Here is an 18483-nt window from a genome sequence, read left to right on the forward strand (position 1 = left end):
GCTTTCCATAGTCCACTAACAGGCAGGCACATAATTTACAGAAGTTCAGTTGCAGTAGGCTAATCCCCTAAGGTCGAGTCTTATAAGCCTGAAATTAAACATTGTTAGCTTTTCTTTCTCCATAAGAGCTTAACCATTAACTAGGGACCTGAGATTGGCATGAGAGGTGAACAGAGGTAAATACCTAAAGTAGGCAGTCATTGTTCCATAGCCACTCTCAGGGCAGGCTGTCAGGTTTCAGCTGTTTCACGCTTTATGGTCTGATCCCAGGAATTCATAGGCACAGGCACAGGTACAGGCACAGGTTCAGGCACAGTCACAAGTACAGGCACAGGCACAGGTACAGGCACAGGTACAGGCACAGGCACAGGTACAGGTACAGGCACAGGCACAGGTACAGGCACAGGCACAGGCACAGGCACAGGTACAGGCACAGGTACAGGCACAGGCACAGGCACAGGCACAGGCACAGGTACAGGCACAGGTACAGGCACAGGCACAGGTACAGGCACAGGCACAGGTTCAGGCACAGTCACAAGTACAGGCACAGGCACAGGCACAGGCACAGGTACAGGCACAGGCACAGGCACAGGCACAGGTACAGGCACAGGCACAGGTACAGGCACAGGCACAGGCACAGGTACAGGCACAGGCACAGGCACAGGCACAGGCACAGGCACAGGTACAGGCACAGGCACAGGTTCAGGCACAGTCACAAGTACAGGCACAGGCACAGGTACAGGCACAGGTACAGGCACAGGTACAGGCACAGGTACAGGCACAGGCACAGGCACAGGCACAAACATTTTATTATTATTTTGCATTAGTTTGTTTCACATATCTGGAAAATGTTGAAACAGACTTTGTTTGTTAGTTAGCTTGTTGACTAAGCCGGGGTATGAATGAGATGGTTAGATGCAGGTTAGAGATGGGTTATGCCATGTACAGTATGTACTCTATGCCATACATACAGTAGTTTTTCCATTTTTTCATCTGATCAGTCCTGTAAGTCTGGCTTCTTGTTTCGCAACATCAACCGGCTGTCAGCTCATTTGTTTTACTGATAACATCAACCGGTTGAGTGGGGAAGAAATTACAGGTTGTTCTGAGTTCAGTTTAATGGAGAGAACCTATCATCACACACCTGCAATGTTGACAAGCTTTAAATAGCCACCTTTTCCACACAGATGCCTGAGGGAATAATGTTGATGTATGTTTGCTTAGCTGCTGTCAGAAAGATAAGCATGATGGACTTTAAGACAAACTTACCATAGATAATACATAGAAGAAGATTGTCTATAGAAAGCATACATGCAGAAGTTATTTTTATGAGGCCAACAGCTAATATCAAAGTGAAGGATATTTACAAAATAATACACATTTATTTTATTTTACAAAATAGCATTTCAAAATGTATGCAACAGGCACTTATAAGCCCACACACAATGGTAGAATGATAGATAGGGTAAACGCATAAACATTTGTTCTGAATACAGTTCATTTTAAAGGGGGCAATCTGCAGTTCAAACAACAACAGTGTTTCCCTATCCACTGTTTCAGTAAACAACCTGAGGGATGGGGCTGAAGAAACATAACCACTCTCAGAGCTATGGATGCAAGAGCTGACCATCCATGACATCACAATGATCCTTTTAAGCATGTTTTGAGGCTCGGGGTTATGCAGTGGATGTTTACAATAACCTTGTTTCGAAAAAGTGCAGTAAAACAAGCAAAATATTATTTTGGTTTCTGATGGGGTATGCCATCAGCTCAATGAGGCCTTATTAGGTTATATTCTTCAAGAATAAATGGGTATATATAATTAATCTATAGTAATGACATATTGCCCCTTTAAACTTGAAGGAAAACCGCTCTGTCTCTGTTAACTGCTTATTTCCAAACACAACCTACTACTGAAAAGTGTGGCTGGAAAACATCTGTGTTATGGTATAAGACTCCAGATGCTTTGCATACAGTCTACCGTTGGAGCCCGTGGCTTCACTGACTTGGTGGGAGAATGGAATGTGAGTCGTTGGTGATATTTGAATAATATTTGTTCACTGCCAATCTGAAGGGGCTTACTAGCAGTAGTATAATATTAAAGAACTGTAGCTTCAGGTTCAAACTGTACACTCAGCATAAAAAGCATAAACTGTGGACATATGTGGGATGTAGCCCAGAGGAGAATATTTACCTACTCTTCACCACAGGCAAATAAAGTGGTAGGTTCTCTTAGTAATTTTATCAATACCCCCTTTGACTGTGGTAATAAGCCCTATGAAATGCTCAGTGTCTCTGCTCCACTGTTTGTGTCACTACACCACCCATGTGCTCTGCCTCATGTTACAGTCAAGACAAAAGTCTGGCTCCTGTATAAAGGTGAAACCTGAGATGCCCTGCTTCATTGCCATGGTGACACGCTAAGCAACTCCTTCTGCTGCAAAGTGCTTGGCTCTGTCCTTTCCTCATTAATTGACAGCGACAACACATGCCTGTTCAGTGTCCTCTCTGATATCACTTCCTGTGATGATTTCGGTTTTAGCCCCTCCTCTTCCTGTGACAACCACACTCTGAGCCTGTGAGTTATTCGTCGTGCCAACCAAAGTGACAGTGTTTTGGAAAGGAGTCTGGGCCAACAGGCCCAGCTGTCAATCACACTGTTCCTCCCTCTAGCGGTCCCATCCAGCTCACGTATCAGGCCTCCGAAGTCCCGAGGCAGGCAGTAGCGTGGGACTCCTCTGAGATCCTTGGGGATGTCTCGACTGTGACAGAGGCCCTGGAAGTAGACAATGGTGAAGCCGTTGACCCTGCTTGCCCCCTGTCGTGCCCCCTGCAGACAGGACAGGGCAGCCCTGAACACTGGCCCTGTCACTGAGGAGGGCTCTCTCTCCTCTCTGCTCCTACTCTCCTCTTTCCATTCCTCTCCTTTCTTCAATCCTGCTTGCTCCTGTTCCACTCTTGTTTTCTCAAGTTCTTCCATTTTTTCTCCTCCCCTTTCTCCTTGTTGCATCTCCTCTCCTTTACTCCCTCCTGTCTTTTCCCCCTCCCTCCTATCCCCTCCCTCCCTCTCTTCTCTCCAGTTCTTGTAGGATTCCTTAGCCACTGCGCTCCATACGATCAGCACCTGGCCTCCTGCCTCTCTGACTGCCTCCCACTGTCCATACAGCCAGGGCACAGGGCCCAGCTCAGCCACCCCAGCCCAAGACCTCTCCACAGCCCCAGGACAAGCCCCAATGGAGCTCTGGGTCCACAGAGCCATGCGCACTTCAGCACACAACTCCCCCTGTAGGAAGGAAGCCAAAGCACACACGGCAGACACATGGGCTGACTGCTCTGATGAACACACCAACAACACAGGCCTCTGGATGAATAGCCAACCTGCAGGGAGAGAGAGGGGGAGGCAGAGACACACACACAAAGACATACAAAGAAGGAGATGGTCAAGGGAAGAGAGCGAGAGAGAGAGAGAGAGAGAGAGAGAGAGAGAGAGAGAGAGAGAGAGAGAGAGAGAGAGAGAGAGAGAGAGAGAGAGAGAGAGAGAGAGAGAGAGAGAGAGAGAGAGAGAGAGAGAGAGAGAGAGAGAGAGAGAGAGAGAGAGAGAGAGACAGAGAGAGAGACAGAGAGAGAGAAGGAGAGAGAAGGAGAGAGAGAGAGAGAGAGAGAGAGAGAGAGAGAGAGAGAGAGAGAGAGAGAGAGAGAGAGAGAGTGAGTTAGAGAGAGAGAGAAGGAGAGAGAGAGAGACAGAGGGAGATATGAGTATGGTGGAGTTGAGAGAGAAACAAATACAGACAGACAGACAGACAGACAGACAGACAGACAGACAGACAGACAGACAGACAGACAGACAGACAGACAGACAGACAGACAGACAGACAACAGACAGACAGACAGAAAAGATATTGGAAATTATTTGTATTTATTCACTGATTTCTCAATTATTTAAATCAATGGATATTAAATCAATGGATTAAATGAAGTGTGCTAGGTTTGAAGGATAAGGTGAGACAGACAGACACACAGACAGAGCAGACAGACACACAGGCAGAGCAGATAGGTTAAGGATGGCACTCAATATTAATGCAATGTAATATGACTGAGGACACAAGAAGGGGCTACAAAGGTGTATGTACAGTACAAGAAAAACTGACCTGTGACTCCCTTCTTGGTCACATAGCAGATGAGGCTTCCCAGCATTGCCACAGTAACCACAAGTGTCAAGACTGCAACAGCATAGAGACCCCATCTCCTGTGGGAATCTGAGGAGGCATATGAGGATACTTAGTATGTGTGTGTGTGTGTGTGTGTGTGTGTGTGTGTGTGTGTGTGTGTGTGTGTGTGTGTGTGTGTGTGTGTGTGTGTGTGTGTGTGTGTGTGTGTGTGTGTGTGTGTGTGTGTGTGTGTGTGTGTGTGTGTGTGTGTGTGTGTGTGTGTGGCTGAGGCTGAACTCACAGTCAGGACACAGTAGTCTCCTCCCATACTGTGCAGGATCTGACCGCCAGACCTTCAGAGATATAGAGAGAGTGAAATTGAAATAAAGTAAAAGTAAGATTAGAGATGCGTTCACGTAATACAAAAGCAATTCATAGTTAGTTCGTTCGTACCTGCACACATAGACCCTCAGTCAGGGATGATAAGGGCAGGTTCAGCTGTGTTTCTCTGGTGCCCCCACCCTGTTGAACAGAAAACTGCACTCTTAACAACATGGAGCAGCAGTGTCTATTAAATTCAGGTTTTACTGTGACATGTTCAAGTACAGTGAAATGCTTAACTTGCATGCTCTACCCAACAGCGCAGTAATCAAAACTAGTATAACTAATAAAAATAATAAATATATAATAAAGAGAACACGAAAAAGTAAAGATAAACACTCAAAGAATCACAAAATAGCACAGTTAGGTCGGAGCACGCAAGACAGCATATTATAGAGGCTATTATGTCTCTATATTGTGGTGATAGTTTCTTATCTTACCATGTTTACTAAGTAGATAGCTCCTCTGGACACACATCCTTTCTCCTGCCAGACACAGAGTTGTGCAGCAAAGGATGCTGGGATAGTGGAGGTGAGATAGACACAGAGACTTTGTGAACCAGGACCAACATATGCCTCCCACTTAGACATACCTGAGGAAAGGAGGGAGGGGTAGAGAGAGAGAGAGGGAGAGAGAGAGAGAGAGCGAGAGCAGAGAGAGGGAGAACGAGAGAGAGAGAGAGAGAGAGAGAGAGATTATGTTTATGATATTAACAATATCAAGTGTAGTACTTCTATCACTGTGGTTTTGTGGTCTCTCACCTGGTTGGAATGGACAGTGGACATCATGGCTGTCTCTGAAGGAAAACTACAGAGAGAGAGAGAGAGAGAGAGAGAGAGAGAGAGAGAGAGAGAGAGAGAGAGAGAGAGAGAGAGAGAGAGAGAGAGAGAGAGAGAGAGAGAGAGAGAGAGAGAGAGAGAGAGAGAAAGAGAAAGAGAAAGAGAAAGAGAAAGAGAAAGAGAAAGAGAAAGAGAGAGAGAGAGAGAGAGAGGGAGAGGGAGAGGGAGAGGGAGATGGAGAGAGAGAGAGAGAGTGAGGGAGAGTGAGAGACATCAGTGGCTGAAATCCACAGGTGTCATGTATCATACTGTTAACGGTTGATACTAGACATACACTGAGTGTACAAAACATTAGGAACACCTTCCTAATGCTGAGTTGCAGCCATTTTACCCTCAGAACATCCTCAATTCGTTGGGGCATGGACTCGAGAAGGTGTCAAAAGCATTCCACAGAAATGCTGGCCCATGTGGACTCCAGTACTTCCCACAGTTGCGTTCAAAGACACTTGAATCTTTTGTCTTGCTCATTCCCCCTCTGAACGGCACACATACACAATCCATGTCTCGATTGTCTCAAAGCTTAAAAATCCTTCTTTAACCTGTCTCCTCCCCTTCATCTTTAACCTGTCTCCTCCCCTTCATCTACTCTGATTGAAGTGGATTTAAAAGGTGACATCAATATGGGATCATGTCTTTCACCTGGATTCAACTGGTCAGTTTATGTCATGGAAAGAGTATGACATAGTGTATATTGCTCAATGTGAGCAAGACAAAGGAGCTGATCGTGGACAACAGGAAAAGGCGGGCCGACAAGGCCCCCATTAACATCGACGGGACTGTAGTGGAGCGGGTTGAGAGCTTCAAGTTCCTTGGTGTCCACATCACCAACAAACTATCATGGTCGATACAAACACACCAAGACAGAAGTGAAGAGGATACGGAAACACCTTTTCCTCCTCAGGAGACTGAAAAGATTTGTCTTGTGTCCCCAGATCCTCAAAGTTCTACAGCTGCACCATTGATGGCATTCTGACCGTAAGGCGCTACAGAGGGTAGTGCGTACGACCCAGTACATCACTGTAGCCAAGATTCCTGCCACCCAGAACTATACCAGGAGGCTTCTAAACAGCTTCTACCCCCAAACCATAAGACTATTAACATTACCCCCCCGCCCCCCCTTTTACACCACTGCATGGCAAACAGTACCAGAGCGCCAAGTCCAGGACCGAAAGGCACCTTAACAGCTTCTACCCCCAAACCATAAGACTGCTGAACAATTAATGAAATACCCACCAATTTTTTACATTGACCCCCCCCCCCTGCTACTCGCTGTTTATTATCTATGCATAGTCACTTCACCGCTACCTATATATACAAATTACCTCGACTAACCTGTACCCCTGCACATTGACTCGGAACCGGTACCCCCTGTATATAGCCTCATTAATGTTATTTTATTGTGTTACTGTTAATTATTTTTTACTTTAGTTAATTTGATACATATTTTCTTAACTCTTTCTTCAACTGCACTGTTGGTTAAGCATTTCACGGTAAGGTTGTTGTATTCGGCCCATGTGACAAATAACATTGATTTGATTTGATTGGCTTATACACTCTTACCTGCACACACATCTGAGGGTGTTTATCCACAGCAGAAACATTATATTTCTGTCAAGGATAGAGGGAAGATATCAGCAGCAGCATCATCATCATCTTCATCATCACCGTCATCATCAACACTCACCAGATCTCCCTTCTCCTCCATGTCCTCCACTGTGGAGTTTAGGATGGGAGTGCATTGTGGTGTGTTTCTCTGGTGTCGCCAGCAGAGGGAGGCAGAGGGCTTCAGGTAAGCAGCAGGACACAGGGCACTCCAGGCTATGCTTGAACCCAACTCACCATACAGAGTCACATTACTGGAGCGCCACACGTCTCTGCCCCCTGGTGGTCAAACACAGACAGTGCACTGTTACTGAGTGTGAGGACTGCATCTTCTGCTGGTTTGTCTGTGACTCATATTAATAATTGCTCCAGCAGAAAGCACCTGCTATCCCCAGGTCTGGTTCAGTGGAAAATATACAGGTAACAACACACATAGAAACTGAAGCTAATCATCAGCTACGGCATCTCAAACAGGTCTAAGAGACAAACAATATATGAAAAATCAAAGGTGTACTCAATAAGAAATAAGTCATTAAAGAGCAGCAGTAAAATAACAATAGCGAGACTATATACAGGGGGACACCAATACAGAGTCAATGTGCAGGGAGGGGGGGGTTGCGCAAATAGTCTCATGGCTTGGGGGTAGAAGCTGTTTAGGAGCCTCTTGGACCTAGACGTGGTGCTCCGGTACGTGCAGTAGCAGAGAGAACACACTCTGACACCGCCTGGTATAGAGGTCCTGGATGGCAGGAACCTTTGCCCCAGTGATGTACTGGGCCATTCGCACTAACCTCTGTAGTGCCTTGCGGTCGGAGGCCGAGCAGTTATGCAACCGGTCAGGATGCTCTTGATGGTGCAGCTGTATAAACTTTTGAGGATCTGAGGACCCATGCCAAATCTTTTCAGTCTCCTGAGGGGGAATAGGTTTTGTTGTGCCCTCTTAACAACTGTCTTGGTGTGCTTGGACCATGATAGTTTGTTGGTGATGTGGACACCAAGGAACTTGAAGCTCTCAACCTGCTCCACTGCAGCCCAGTCGATGAGAATGGGGGCATGCTCAGTCCTCTTTTTCCTGTAGTCCACAATCATCTCCTTTGTCTTGATCACATTGAGTTGTTGTTATGGCACCACACGGCCAGGTCTCTGACGTCCTCCCTATAGTCTGTCTCGACGTTGTCGGTGATCACTGTTGTGTCATTGCCAAACTTAAGGATGGTGTTGGAGTTGTGCCTGGCCGTGCAGTCATGAGTGAAGAGGGAGTACAGGAGGGGACTGAGCACACACCCCTGAGGGGCCACTGTGTTGAGGATCAGAGTGGTGGATGTGTTGTTACCTACCCTAACCACCTTGGGACGGCCCGTCAGGAAGTTCAGGATCCAGTTGCAGAGGGAGGTGTTTAGTCCCAGGGTCTTTAGCTTAGTGGTGAGCTTTGAGGGCACTATGATTTTGAACACTGAGCTGTAGTCAATGAATAGCATTCTCACCTAGGTGTTCCTTTTGTCAAGGTGGGAAAGGGTTGTGTTGAGTGCAATAGAGATTGCATCATCTGTGGATCTGTTGGGCGGTATGCAAATTGGAGTGGGTCTAGGGTTTCTGGGATAATGGTGTTGAAGTGAGCCATGACAAGCCTTTCAAAGCATTTCATGGCTACAGACATGAGTGCTACGGGTCGGTAGTAATTTAGGCAGGTTACCTTAGTGTTCTTGGGCACAGGCACTATGGTGGTCTGCTTAAAACATGTTGGTATTACAGACTCGGATAGGGAGAGGTTGAAAATGTCAGTGAAGATATTACATGGCCCAGCTTCTGCGTTGTTGTGGGTTTGTATGTGTTTATGTGTGTATTTCAGGAAATGGCTTCCTGGATTCCCCCAAGCAGCTGATTGGTCAGCCCCATGGCAGTTTGTCACCAATTACAAACTCCTTAAAAGCCAGTGTTCCTTTGTTAGGAGAGAGATCTTCTTTGATGTCCTGTGTTGGTTGTTGTGCAGACAGTTTTTGGAAAGTATTTTGTAGCCAGTCCTGCTGAGGTATGTTTATGTCAAAAGGACTGTTTTGATTATTAAAATTTTATTATTCTGTTTCATTTGTTCCGAGGGGAGAAGGTGAAGGCACCTTGAGAGTGCTTAGGCAAGAGGCCTGTGGGCATACATATACCCGTAGTGTGTACTCTGTCTATGCACACTAGGTAAGACCTGGGTGGACCACCCCCTGTATTTTGGTTAGCGCGCCAGGTGGTGTTAAGGTTAGGTAAGTAGTGGGTAGGCAGGTAAGGTATTAGAGGGGACTCAACTTTTACTGTCTTTGCTTTGGTTCCGTCCAGTCCCTTTTCCCCACATTACTGTGTTAAGGAAATAAATTCCCAGTAAATGGTAATATTCTCTGCCTCGGTCATCCTTACCCGTACTTACAATCACATACCTCTTTCACATTTCATGGGGAGTTGAGTGTAGCAGGGTGTTGCGCTCCCTCCAAGAGGCGTGCATAAAAGAAGCCATTTGCCAGTTGGTCAGTGCATGCTCGCAGTACACGTCCTGGTAATCCAAACTGTCCCTGCCGCCTTGTGAATGTAGACCTGTTTAACGGTCTTACTCATATCTGCTGTGGAGAGCTTGATCACAGTCTTCCGGAACAGATGGGGCTCTCATGCATGCTTCAGTGTTTATTTGCCTCGAAGTGAGCATAGAAGTAGTTTAGCTCATCTGGTAGGCTCGTATCACTGGGCAGCTCTCTGCTGTGCTTTCCTTTGTAGTCTGTAATAGTTTGCAAGCCCTGTCACATCCAATGAGCGTCAGAGCAGATGTAGTACGATTTGATCTTAGTCCTGTATTGACGCTTTGCCTGTTTGATGGGTCGTCGGAGGGCATAGCAGTATTTCTTAAGCTTCCGGGTTAGAGTCCTGCTCCTTGAAAGCTGCAGCTTTAGCTCAGTGCGGATGTTGCCTGTAATCCATGGCTTCTGGTTGGGGTATGTACGTACTGTCACTGTGGGGACGACGTCAACGATGCACTTATTGATGAAGCCAATGACTGATGTGGTGTACTCAATACCATTGGAGGAATCCCAGAACATATTCCAGTCTGTGGTAGCAAAACAGTCCTGTAGCTTAGCATCTACTTCATCTGACCACTTTTTTTGTATTGATCTAGTCACTGTTGCTTCCTGCTTCAATATTTGCTTGTAAGCAGGAATCAGGAGGATAGAATTATGGGCAGATTTGCCAAATGGAGGGAGAGCATTGTATGTGTGAGGAGTAAAGGTGGTCCAGTTTTCTTTTTTCCCCCCTCTGGTTGCACATTTAACATGCTGATATAAATTTGGTAAAACGGATTTAAGTTTCCCTGCATTAAAGTCCCCGGCTACTAGGAGCGCCGCCTCTGGGTGAGTGTTTTCTTGTTTGCTTATGGCGGAATACAGCTCATTCAATGCTGTTTTAGTGCCAGCCTCTGACTGTGGTGGTATGTAAACACCTACAAAAATGCAGATAAACTCTCTAGGTAGATAGTGTGGTGTACAGCTTATCATGAACTAGGAGCGCCGCCTCTGGGTGAGTGTTTTCTTGTTTGCTTATGGCGGAATACAGCTCATGCAATGCTGTTTTAGTGCCAGCCTCTCACTGTGGTGGTATGTAAACACCTACAAAAATGCAGATAAACTCTCTAGGTAGATAGTGTGGTGTACAGCTTATCATGAACTAGGAGCGCCGCCTCTGGGTGAGTGTTTTCTTGTTTGCTTATGGCGGAATACAGCTCATTCAATGCTGTTTTAGTGCCAGCCTCTGACTGTGGTGGTATGTAAACACCTACAAAAATGCAGATAAACTCTCTAGGTAGATAGTGTGGTGTACAGCTTATCATGAGACAACCTACCTCAGGCGAGCAATAGCTCGAGACTTCCTTAGTCTGTGCACCAGCTGTTACAAAAATACATAGTCCGCCGCCCCTTGTCTTACCAGACGCCGGTGTAGCGTATAACCAGACAGCTGTATGTTATGTTGATAGTGTCGTCGTTCAGCCACGACTCCATGAAGCGTAAGATATTACAGTTTTGAATGTCCCGTTGGCAGTTCAATATTCCGCGTAGGTCATCTATTTTATTGTCCAAAGATTGCACGTTTGCTAGCAGAATGGAAGTGGAGGTTTATTAGATTGCCAACGAATTCACAGAAGGCAGCCCAGCCCGCCCTCCGGACCCTTTTTCTCCACCTCCTCTTCATGCAAATCACGGGGATCTGGGCCTGTTCCTGAGAAAGCAGCATATCGTTCGCGACAGGCTCGTTAATGGAAAAAAGGATTCTGCCAGTCCGTGGTGAGTAATCGCAGTCCTGATGTCCAGAAATTATTTCGGTCATAAGAGACGGTAACGGCAACATTAAGTACAAAAGAAGTTACAAACAACGCAAATAAACTAACAAAAAACACAATCGGTTGGGGGCACGTAAAATGTCTGCCTTCTTCTCCGGCACCATTTTAGATTAGATACTCACCATCTAATGAGCCATTCACAAACGGGCAAACTGTGGTTCGCCTTGCGTCTAGGTGTGTGTAATAAACCTGCAACCATATGTACAGACAGACAGGCAGAGAGACATGCAAGGACACAAACATGAGACATACTGTAGTTTTAGCCATGCAGTACTTTCACTGTCTATTGCACATTATCTGATAGTTAACTCATGGTGATATGTCACTGAGTGAGACCTTCTTACCTGTACACAGACACAGGGTAGCAGGTAGGGGAAACTGAGAGTCACTGACCGATTCTGATTGGTGTCAATCTGGAGAGAACAACAGAATATTCATTAACAGATTATCAACCTACACTACCGGTCCAATGTTTTAGAACACCTACTCATTTAAAGTCTTTTCTTTATTTTTTACTATTTTCTATATTGTTGAATAATAAAGACAACAAAACTATGAAATAACACATAGAATCGTTATAACCAAAAAAGTGTTCAAACGAATCCAAATATATTTAATATTTGAGATTATTCAAATAGCCACCCTTTGCCTTGATGACAGCTTTGCACACTCTTGGCAGTCTTTCAACCAGCTTCACCTGGAAAGCTTTTCCAACAATCTTGAAGGAGTTCCCAGATATGCTGGGCACTTGTTGGCTGATTTTCCTTCACTCTGCGGTCCGACTCATCCCAAAACCATCTCAATTTGGATTTTTTAAATTTTTATTTTATTTATTTCACCTTTATTTAACCAGGTAGGCTAGTTGAGAACAAGTTCTCATTTGCAACTGTGACCTGGCCAAGATAAAGCATAGCAGTGTGAACAGACAACACAGAGTTACACATGGAGTAAACAATTAGCAAGTCAATAACACAGTAGAAAAAATGGGCAGTCTATATACAATGTGTGCAAAAGGCATGAGGAGGTAGGCGAATACTACAATTTTGCAGATTAACACTGGAGTGATAAATGATCAGATGGTCATGTACAGGTAGAGATATTGGTGTGCAAAAGAGCAGAAAAGTAAATAAATAAAAACAGTATAAAAACAGTATGGGAATGAGGTAGGTGAAAATGGGTGAGCTATTTACCTATAGACTATGTACAGCTGCAGCGATCGGTTAGCTGCTCGGATAGCTGATGTTTGAAGTTGGTGAGGGAGATAAAAGTCTCCAACTTCAGCGATTTTTGCAATTCGTTCCAGTCACAGGCAGCAGAGTACTGGAACGAAAGGCGGCCAAATGAGGTGTTGGCTTTAGGGATGATCAGTGAGATACACCTGCTGGAGCGCGTGCTACGGATGGGTGTTGCCATCGTGACCAGTGAACTGAGATAAGGCGGAGCTTTACCTAGCATGGACTTGTAGATGACCTGGAGCCAGTGGGTCTGGCGACGAATATGTAGTGAGGGCCAGCCGACTAGAGCATACAAGTCGCAGTGGTGGGTGGTATAAGGTGCTTTAGTGACAAAACGGATGGCACTGTGATAGACTGCATCCAGTTTGCTGAGTAGAGTGTTGGAAGCCATTTTGTAGATGACATCGCCAAAGTCGAGGATCGGTAGGATAGTCAGTTTTACTAGGGTAAGCTTGGCAGCGTGAGTGAAGGAGGCTTTGTTGCGGAATAGAAAGCCGACTCTTGATTTGATTTTCGATTGGAGATGTTTGATGTGAGTCTGGAAGGAGAGTTTGCAGTCTAGCCAGACACCTAGGTACTTATAGATGTCCACATATTCAAGGTCGGAACCATCCAGGGTGGTGATGCTAGTCGGGCATGCGGGTGCAGGCACTCCATCACTCTCCTCTTGGGAAAATAGCCCTTACACAACCTGGAGGTGTGTTTGGTCATTGTCCTGTTGAAAAACAAATGATAGTTCCACTAAGCCCAAACCAGATGGGATGGCGTATCGCTGCAGAATGTTCTGGTAGCCATGCTGGTTAAGTGTGCCTTAAACAAAATAAATCACAGACAGTGTCACCAGCAAAGCACCCCCACACCATAACACCTCCTCAATGCTTTAAGGTGGGAAATATACATGCAGAGATCATCTGTTTATCCACAACACGTCTCAGAAAGACATGATTGGAAACAAAAATCTCCAATTTGAACTCCAGACCAAAGGACAAATTTCCACCAGTATAATGTCCATTGCTAGTGTTTCTTGGCCCAAGTAGGTCTCTTCTTCTTATTGGTTTCCTTTAGTAGTGGTTTCTTTGCATCAATTTGACCATGAAGGCATGATTCACACAGTCTCGTCTGAACAGTTGATGTTGATGTGTCTGTTACTTAAACTCTATGAAGCATTTATTTGGGCTGCAATTTCTGAGGCTGGTAACTCTAATGAACTTATCTTCTGCAGCAGAGGTAACTCTGGGTCTTCCATTCCTGTGGCGGTCCCCATGAGAGCCAGTTTTATCATAGCGCTTGATGGTTTTTGCGACTGCACTTGAGGAAACTTTCAAAGTTCTTAAAATGTTCCATATTGACTGACCTTCATGTCTTTAAAGTAATGATGGACTGTCATTTCTCTTTGCTTATTTAAGTTGTTCTTGCTATAATATCGAGTGGCGCCGCCATCTAAGGCACTGAAACTCAGTACTAGAGGCGTCACTACAGACACCCTGGTTTGAATCCAGGTTGTATCACAACTGGCCATGATTGGGAGTCCCATAGGGTGGCGCACAATTGGCCCAGTGTTGTCCAGGTTTGGCCAGTGTAGGCCATCATTGTAAATAAGAATTTGTTCTTAACTGACTTGCCTAGTTAAATAAAGGTTCAATTAAAAATATATATTTTACCAAATAGGGATATCTTCCATTTACCACCCCTACCTTGTCACAACACAAATGATTGGCTCAAACCCATCAAGAAGAAAGAAATTCCACAAATGAACTTTTAACAAGGCACACTTGTTAATTTAAATGCATTCCAGGTGACTACCTCATAAATCTGGTTGAGAGAATGCCAAGAGTGTGCAAAGCTGTCATCAAGGCAAAGGGTGGCTATTTGAAGAATCTCAAAAATAAAATATATTTTGATTTGTTTAACACTTTTTTGATTACTACATGATTCCATGTGTTATTTAATAGTTTTGATGTCTTCACTACTATTCTACAATGTAAAAAATAGTAAAAAATAAAGAAAATCTCATGAATGTGTAGGTGTTCTAAAATGTTTGACAGGTAGTGTATGTTATAAACAACATTCATCTTTTTAAAACACCTCTATACATGCACACACGCACGCACCCACCCACACACACAATACACACATGCAAAATAGCTTACAGTAGAAAGAGCAGAAAGGTTGGAGCATTCTGCATCTGTGTGTCTGTAGCACAACCTGGTGTATACATCAGATGAGAGAGCCGGTTGGTATATGTGGTCTCCAGTTGCTACTGTTACATTGAGGGATCGAGCCAGCTCATCCACAGACAGATCAAACTCTGGTACTGGATCTGAATCTGCATCACCTCAGACAGAGTCATAGTATGATTAGTATTATGATGTGATTCTCATCACATCACAGGTGAGGGATGGGGATAAGTGATGGAGGTGAAAGGTGAGATTAGTACCTGGACAGATGTCCTTCTGTACGATGTACCTGTGCTGTCTCTGTGGTTTAGAGGACAAAGACACATGCACCTCTCGCCCTGCGTCAGCAGGGAAACAGTCATACACCAACTCCCACTGGAAGGCAGCAGAGACACACACAGCAACATGATCAGAAGCTCACTTTCATCGTTCTACTGTATGTGTGTGTGTATCTGTGCCTACATGTATGAAAGTATCAAATCTTACCACAATCATGTGGCCAATGTCATGGGGATGTAAGCGCTTAATGTTGGTCTTTCCTACTATGATGGATCGAAACGGGTCACTCCACTTAAAATAAAAATGAATAAAGTGAATTTATTTTATCCATCTATCTTATCCTTTTTAACTGAAAGGGAGAGGGGTTCCATTTCAAGAAATGTTACCTGTAAAGTCTCATTATTGACTCCCTTTTTTATCGAGATGGTTCTGCGAGTTGTAGTTGACAGCTCCAGGTATTTAATGGTCAGTGTCCCAGTGAAGTCTAGAGGAACACAGAGGACAGATTAAAGAATTGTGGCAGTAAAGGTAGAACGAGAGGAAGTCAGGATAAGGAAGAAAGATATAGACTGAAACAAACACAAGGCCAGAGAAAGGGAGACTGAGACTTTAAATAGAAGGAGGATGGGATGGAAGAAAGTTCTAAAGGGGATGAGGATGGTGAGGAGAGACAGAGATTGGTTGTGGATGGGAAACAGTCTTACCTGCCGCTTTCATTCTGACACGTACATGGACACAGGCAAAACAGGAGCCTTGTGATGGAGAGAACCCGAGAGTGGACAGACTCAGCTGAGGAAGACTCTCAGGGTTCCAGTTGGAACCTACAGGAAAAAAAGACAGAAACACAGAACATATGGACACTCAAAACAATATATGCAGTAAAATAAGTATACAAGTGAAGTCTGAAAATGCCAAATAAATGGTTCCTTTTCATATTGTGTACAAAATGAGTTATCCCATAGAGACCATGGACTGAAGTAACACTTACCATTTTGGTATTGAATCTATTGTGGAGAAATAGAGGAAGAAAAGGAGGAAGAAAAATAGACTGGGTTAGTGAAGTGAATCTTGATGCAGGACAGGTTCACATAGGCTAATCCATTTCCAATACAGTATTTCCATTATATAAGGTCTGAGTATAATGTCTCTTTTGCATATTAGTTACATTATGTCCATGGTGGTGGGCCCCAACGATGGTATGCATTAGTCCCTTACCTCGGTGACAGTTAGTCTGGCGCGTGTTATCTCCTCCGAGGCGCACAGGAGCTGCAGCAGGCACAACAGGAGCACAGCAAGTGCAGGTCCATTCCCGCGACTCATCATCATGAAGGGTGACCACTAGCTTACTCACAACAGAGGCACGTGTAAAAAGTCACGGCGTATCCAATGATGCTTGAACAACTTTGGCCTTGGGACAAAAAAACGCAAATGCGCAAAAAAACAGCAGAACGACAGACCACACTCAATACGTTTAGCCTTACTTGCATATTAAAATGAAAGAAATTAAATCCAAGAAAACGGAAACGTAGCCTACATCATAAGTTCCAGTGCTATGTTGTTTTGTCTGTTCCCAATAAGAACGGTAAAAAAAAATGACTCATTAATAATTGTTCCATGCGTATCAAGTTGTGCATTGAGTGAGTGAGTGAGTGGGTAGTTTAGTACAGCTCCACCTTTCCAGCTGCCTCAGACAATGTGTACTCGTTTGACATGTATTTTTTTTACGAACAATGAGGAAATAACAGTCAGGCTATGCTAAGAAATACTTATTTTTTAACGTTACATCCAGAAGGAAGCGTGTATTGGCAAACATTGCCGTCCCCCTTGCACAGTCACTGACCCCTCTGTTAATCATAAATACCGCATCTTTTCTGAAACAGACCTTGGTTCAAATTATATTTAGGGTAATTCAGCAACTTTCTAAGACATTTGGAAGTATGGGTGTGTTCGTAATTCACACAGGAGTGCCAGAGCGTGCCCAGAGAGCGCTCTAGGCGTTAGTAAATTCAGAGTGTTGTCAGATTGTCCGTTCGTAGATTCAGTGTTTCGGCTCTCGGAGAGTTCAGAGCGCACACTGGACGCTCTGGCCGAGGATTACGGTTGATCCAAGTGTTCTGACCTCACAACTGGCAATCAAGCACCCAAGCTAACTGACCAAAGTTGTCTAGCTTGCTAGCTACTTCCAGAAACAAATGAGAGACCACCTCTCTCTGACCATTTTACTCGCCCTATCAGAGCTGGTTAAAGCTGTTTTCGTGTTCTCTTGAACGTTGGTGACTGTAACTGTGCTGCTGGCAACAATTTAATTACGTTTTTTTTGCCTACGTTTACTGAAACTAGGTCATATCCAACAAGAGTGTTGCACGGTTGTAAATTCTTCAGTTATTCTGCGCTCTTGCACACATCCCATCAACACCATTATCCCAGAAACCCTAGACCCACTCCAATTTGCATACCGCCCAAACAGATCCACAGATGATGCAATCTCTATTGCACTCCACACTGCCCTTTCCCAACTGGACAAAAGGAACACTTATGTGAGAATGTTATTCATTGACTACAGCTCATTGACTACAGTTTAGCGTTCAACACCATAGTGCCCTCAAATCTCATCACTAAGCTTAGGATCCTGAGACTAAACACCTCCCTCTGCAACTGGATCATGACAAATAAACTTTGATTTGATTTGAGACTAGAGTGCTCTGAAATCGGAGTAGATGGCCAGAGTGAATTTACCAACCCATCCTAAATATTTGAATATTTTTCATTTTATTTGAAGTATGTGGAAATATAAATATTTAAATACTCTCATGCATTTTTTTAACCTTTATTTAACTAGGCAAGTCAGTTAAGAACAAATTCTTATTTTCAATGACGGCCTAGGAACAGTGGGTTAACTGCCTGTTCAGGGGCAGAACGACAGATTTGAATCTAGTCTGTTTGGTTATGGTATTTGACAATGTTTGTAAAGAAGTATTTGAAAATAGTTTCAGATAGTTTGCTGTTTATAGAAAATCATTTGATAACATTTCAACCCATGCCTGCAGCCACCTCTGGTTAGACTCATGTGTTGTTTTCCAATTAAGCAATAAGGCACGAGGAGGTGTGGAATATGACCAATATCAAATCACATACACATATTTAGCAGATGTTTGCGGGTGTAGCGAAATGGTTGTGTTCCTAGCTCCAACAGTGCAGTAATATCTAACAATTCACGGCAATACACACATCTAAAAGTAAAAGAATGGAATCAAGAAATATATTGAAAAAAATATTAGGACAAGCAATGTCGGAGTGGCATTGACTAAAATACAGTAGAATATAATATAATTGTCACGACTTCCGCCGAAGTTGGCTCCCCTGCCTGTTCAGGCGGTGCTCGGTGGTCGTCGTCACCGGCCTACTAGCCGCCACCGATCCCTTTTTCGTTGTCTGTTTGTCTTGTCTTATTAGTTTCAC

General features: G+C 44.4%; 1 protein-coding gene across 2 annotated transcripts; it reads right to left on the reverse strand.

The window, feature by feature from the left end:
* Window positions 1-1362: 1362 nt before the first annotated feature.
* Window positions 1363-17638, reverse strand: LOC118360280 (uncharacterized). Of its 2 annotated transcripts, none has more exons than XM_052481970.1 (17): window positions 16240-17638; window positions 16013-16028; window positions 15729-15845; window positions 15411-15508; window positions 15232-15315; window positions 15006-15120; window positions 14719-14903; window positions 11678-11746; window positions 11456-11522; window positions 7053-7249; window positions 6929-6976; window positions 5291-5336; window positions 4970-5121; window positions 4602-4670; window positions 4450-4501; window positions 4149-4256; window positions 1363-3378 (listed from the first exon to the last, which is right to left on the reverse strand). In XM_052481970.1, the coding sequence occupies exons 1-17, from the start codon at window positions 16348-16350 to the stop codon at window positions 2402-2404; spliced, it is 2511 nt and encodes an 836-aa protein (XP_052337930.1). In that variant the 5' UTR covers window positions 16351-17638; the 3' UTR covers window positions 1363-2401. The 2 variants fall into 2 exon arrangements, with proteins under 2 accessions (XP_052337930.1, XP_052337931.1); XM_052481971.1 differs by having other exon boundaries at window positions 14719-14894; window positions 16240-17636.
* Between the last annotated feature and the right edge of the window lie 845 nt (window positions 17639-18483).

Source organism: Oncorhynchus keta, chromosome 27 (genome assembly GCF_023373465.1).
Source record: "Oncorhynchus keta strain PuntledgeMale-10-30-2019 chromosome 27, Oket_V2, whole genome shotgun sequence".
Taxonomy (NCBI): domain Eukaryota; kingdom Metazoa; phylum Chordata; class Actinopteri; order Salmoniformes; family Salmonidae; genus Oncorhynchus; species Oncorhynchus keta.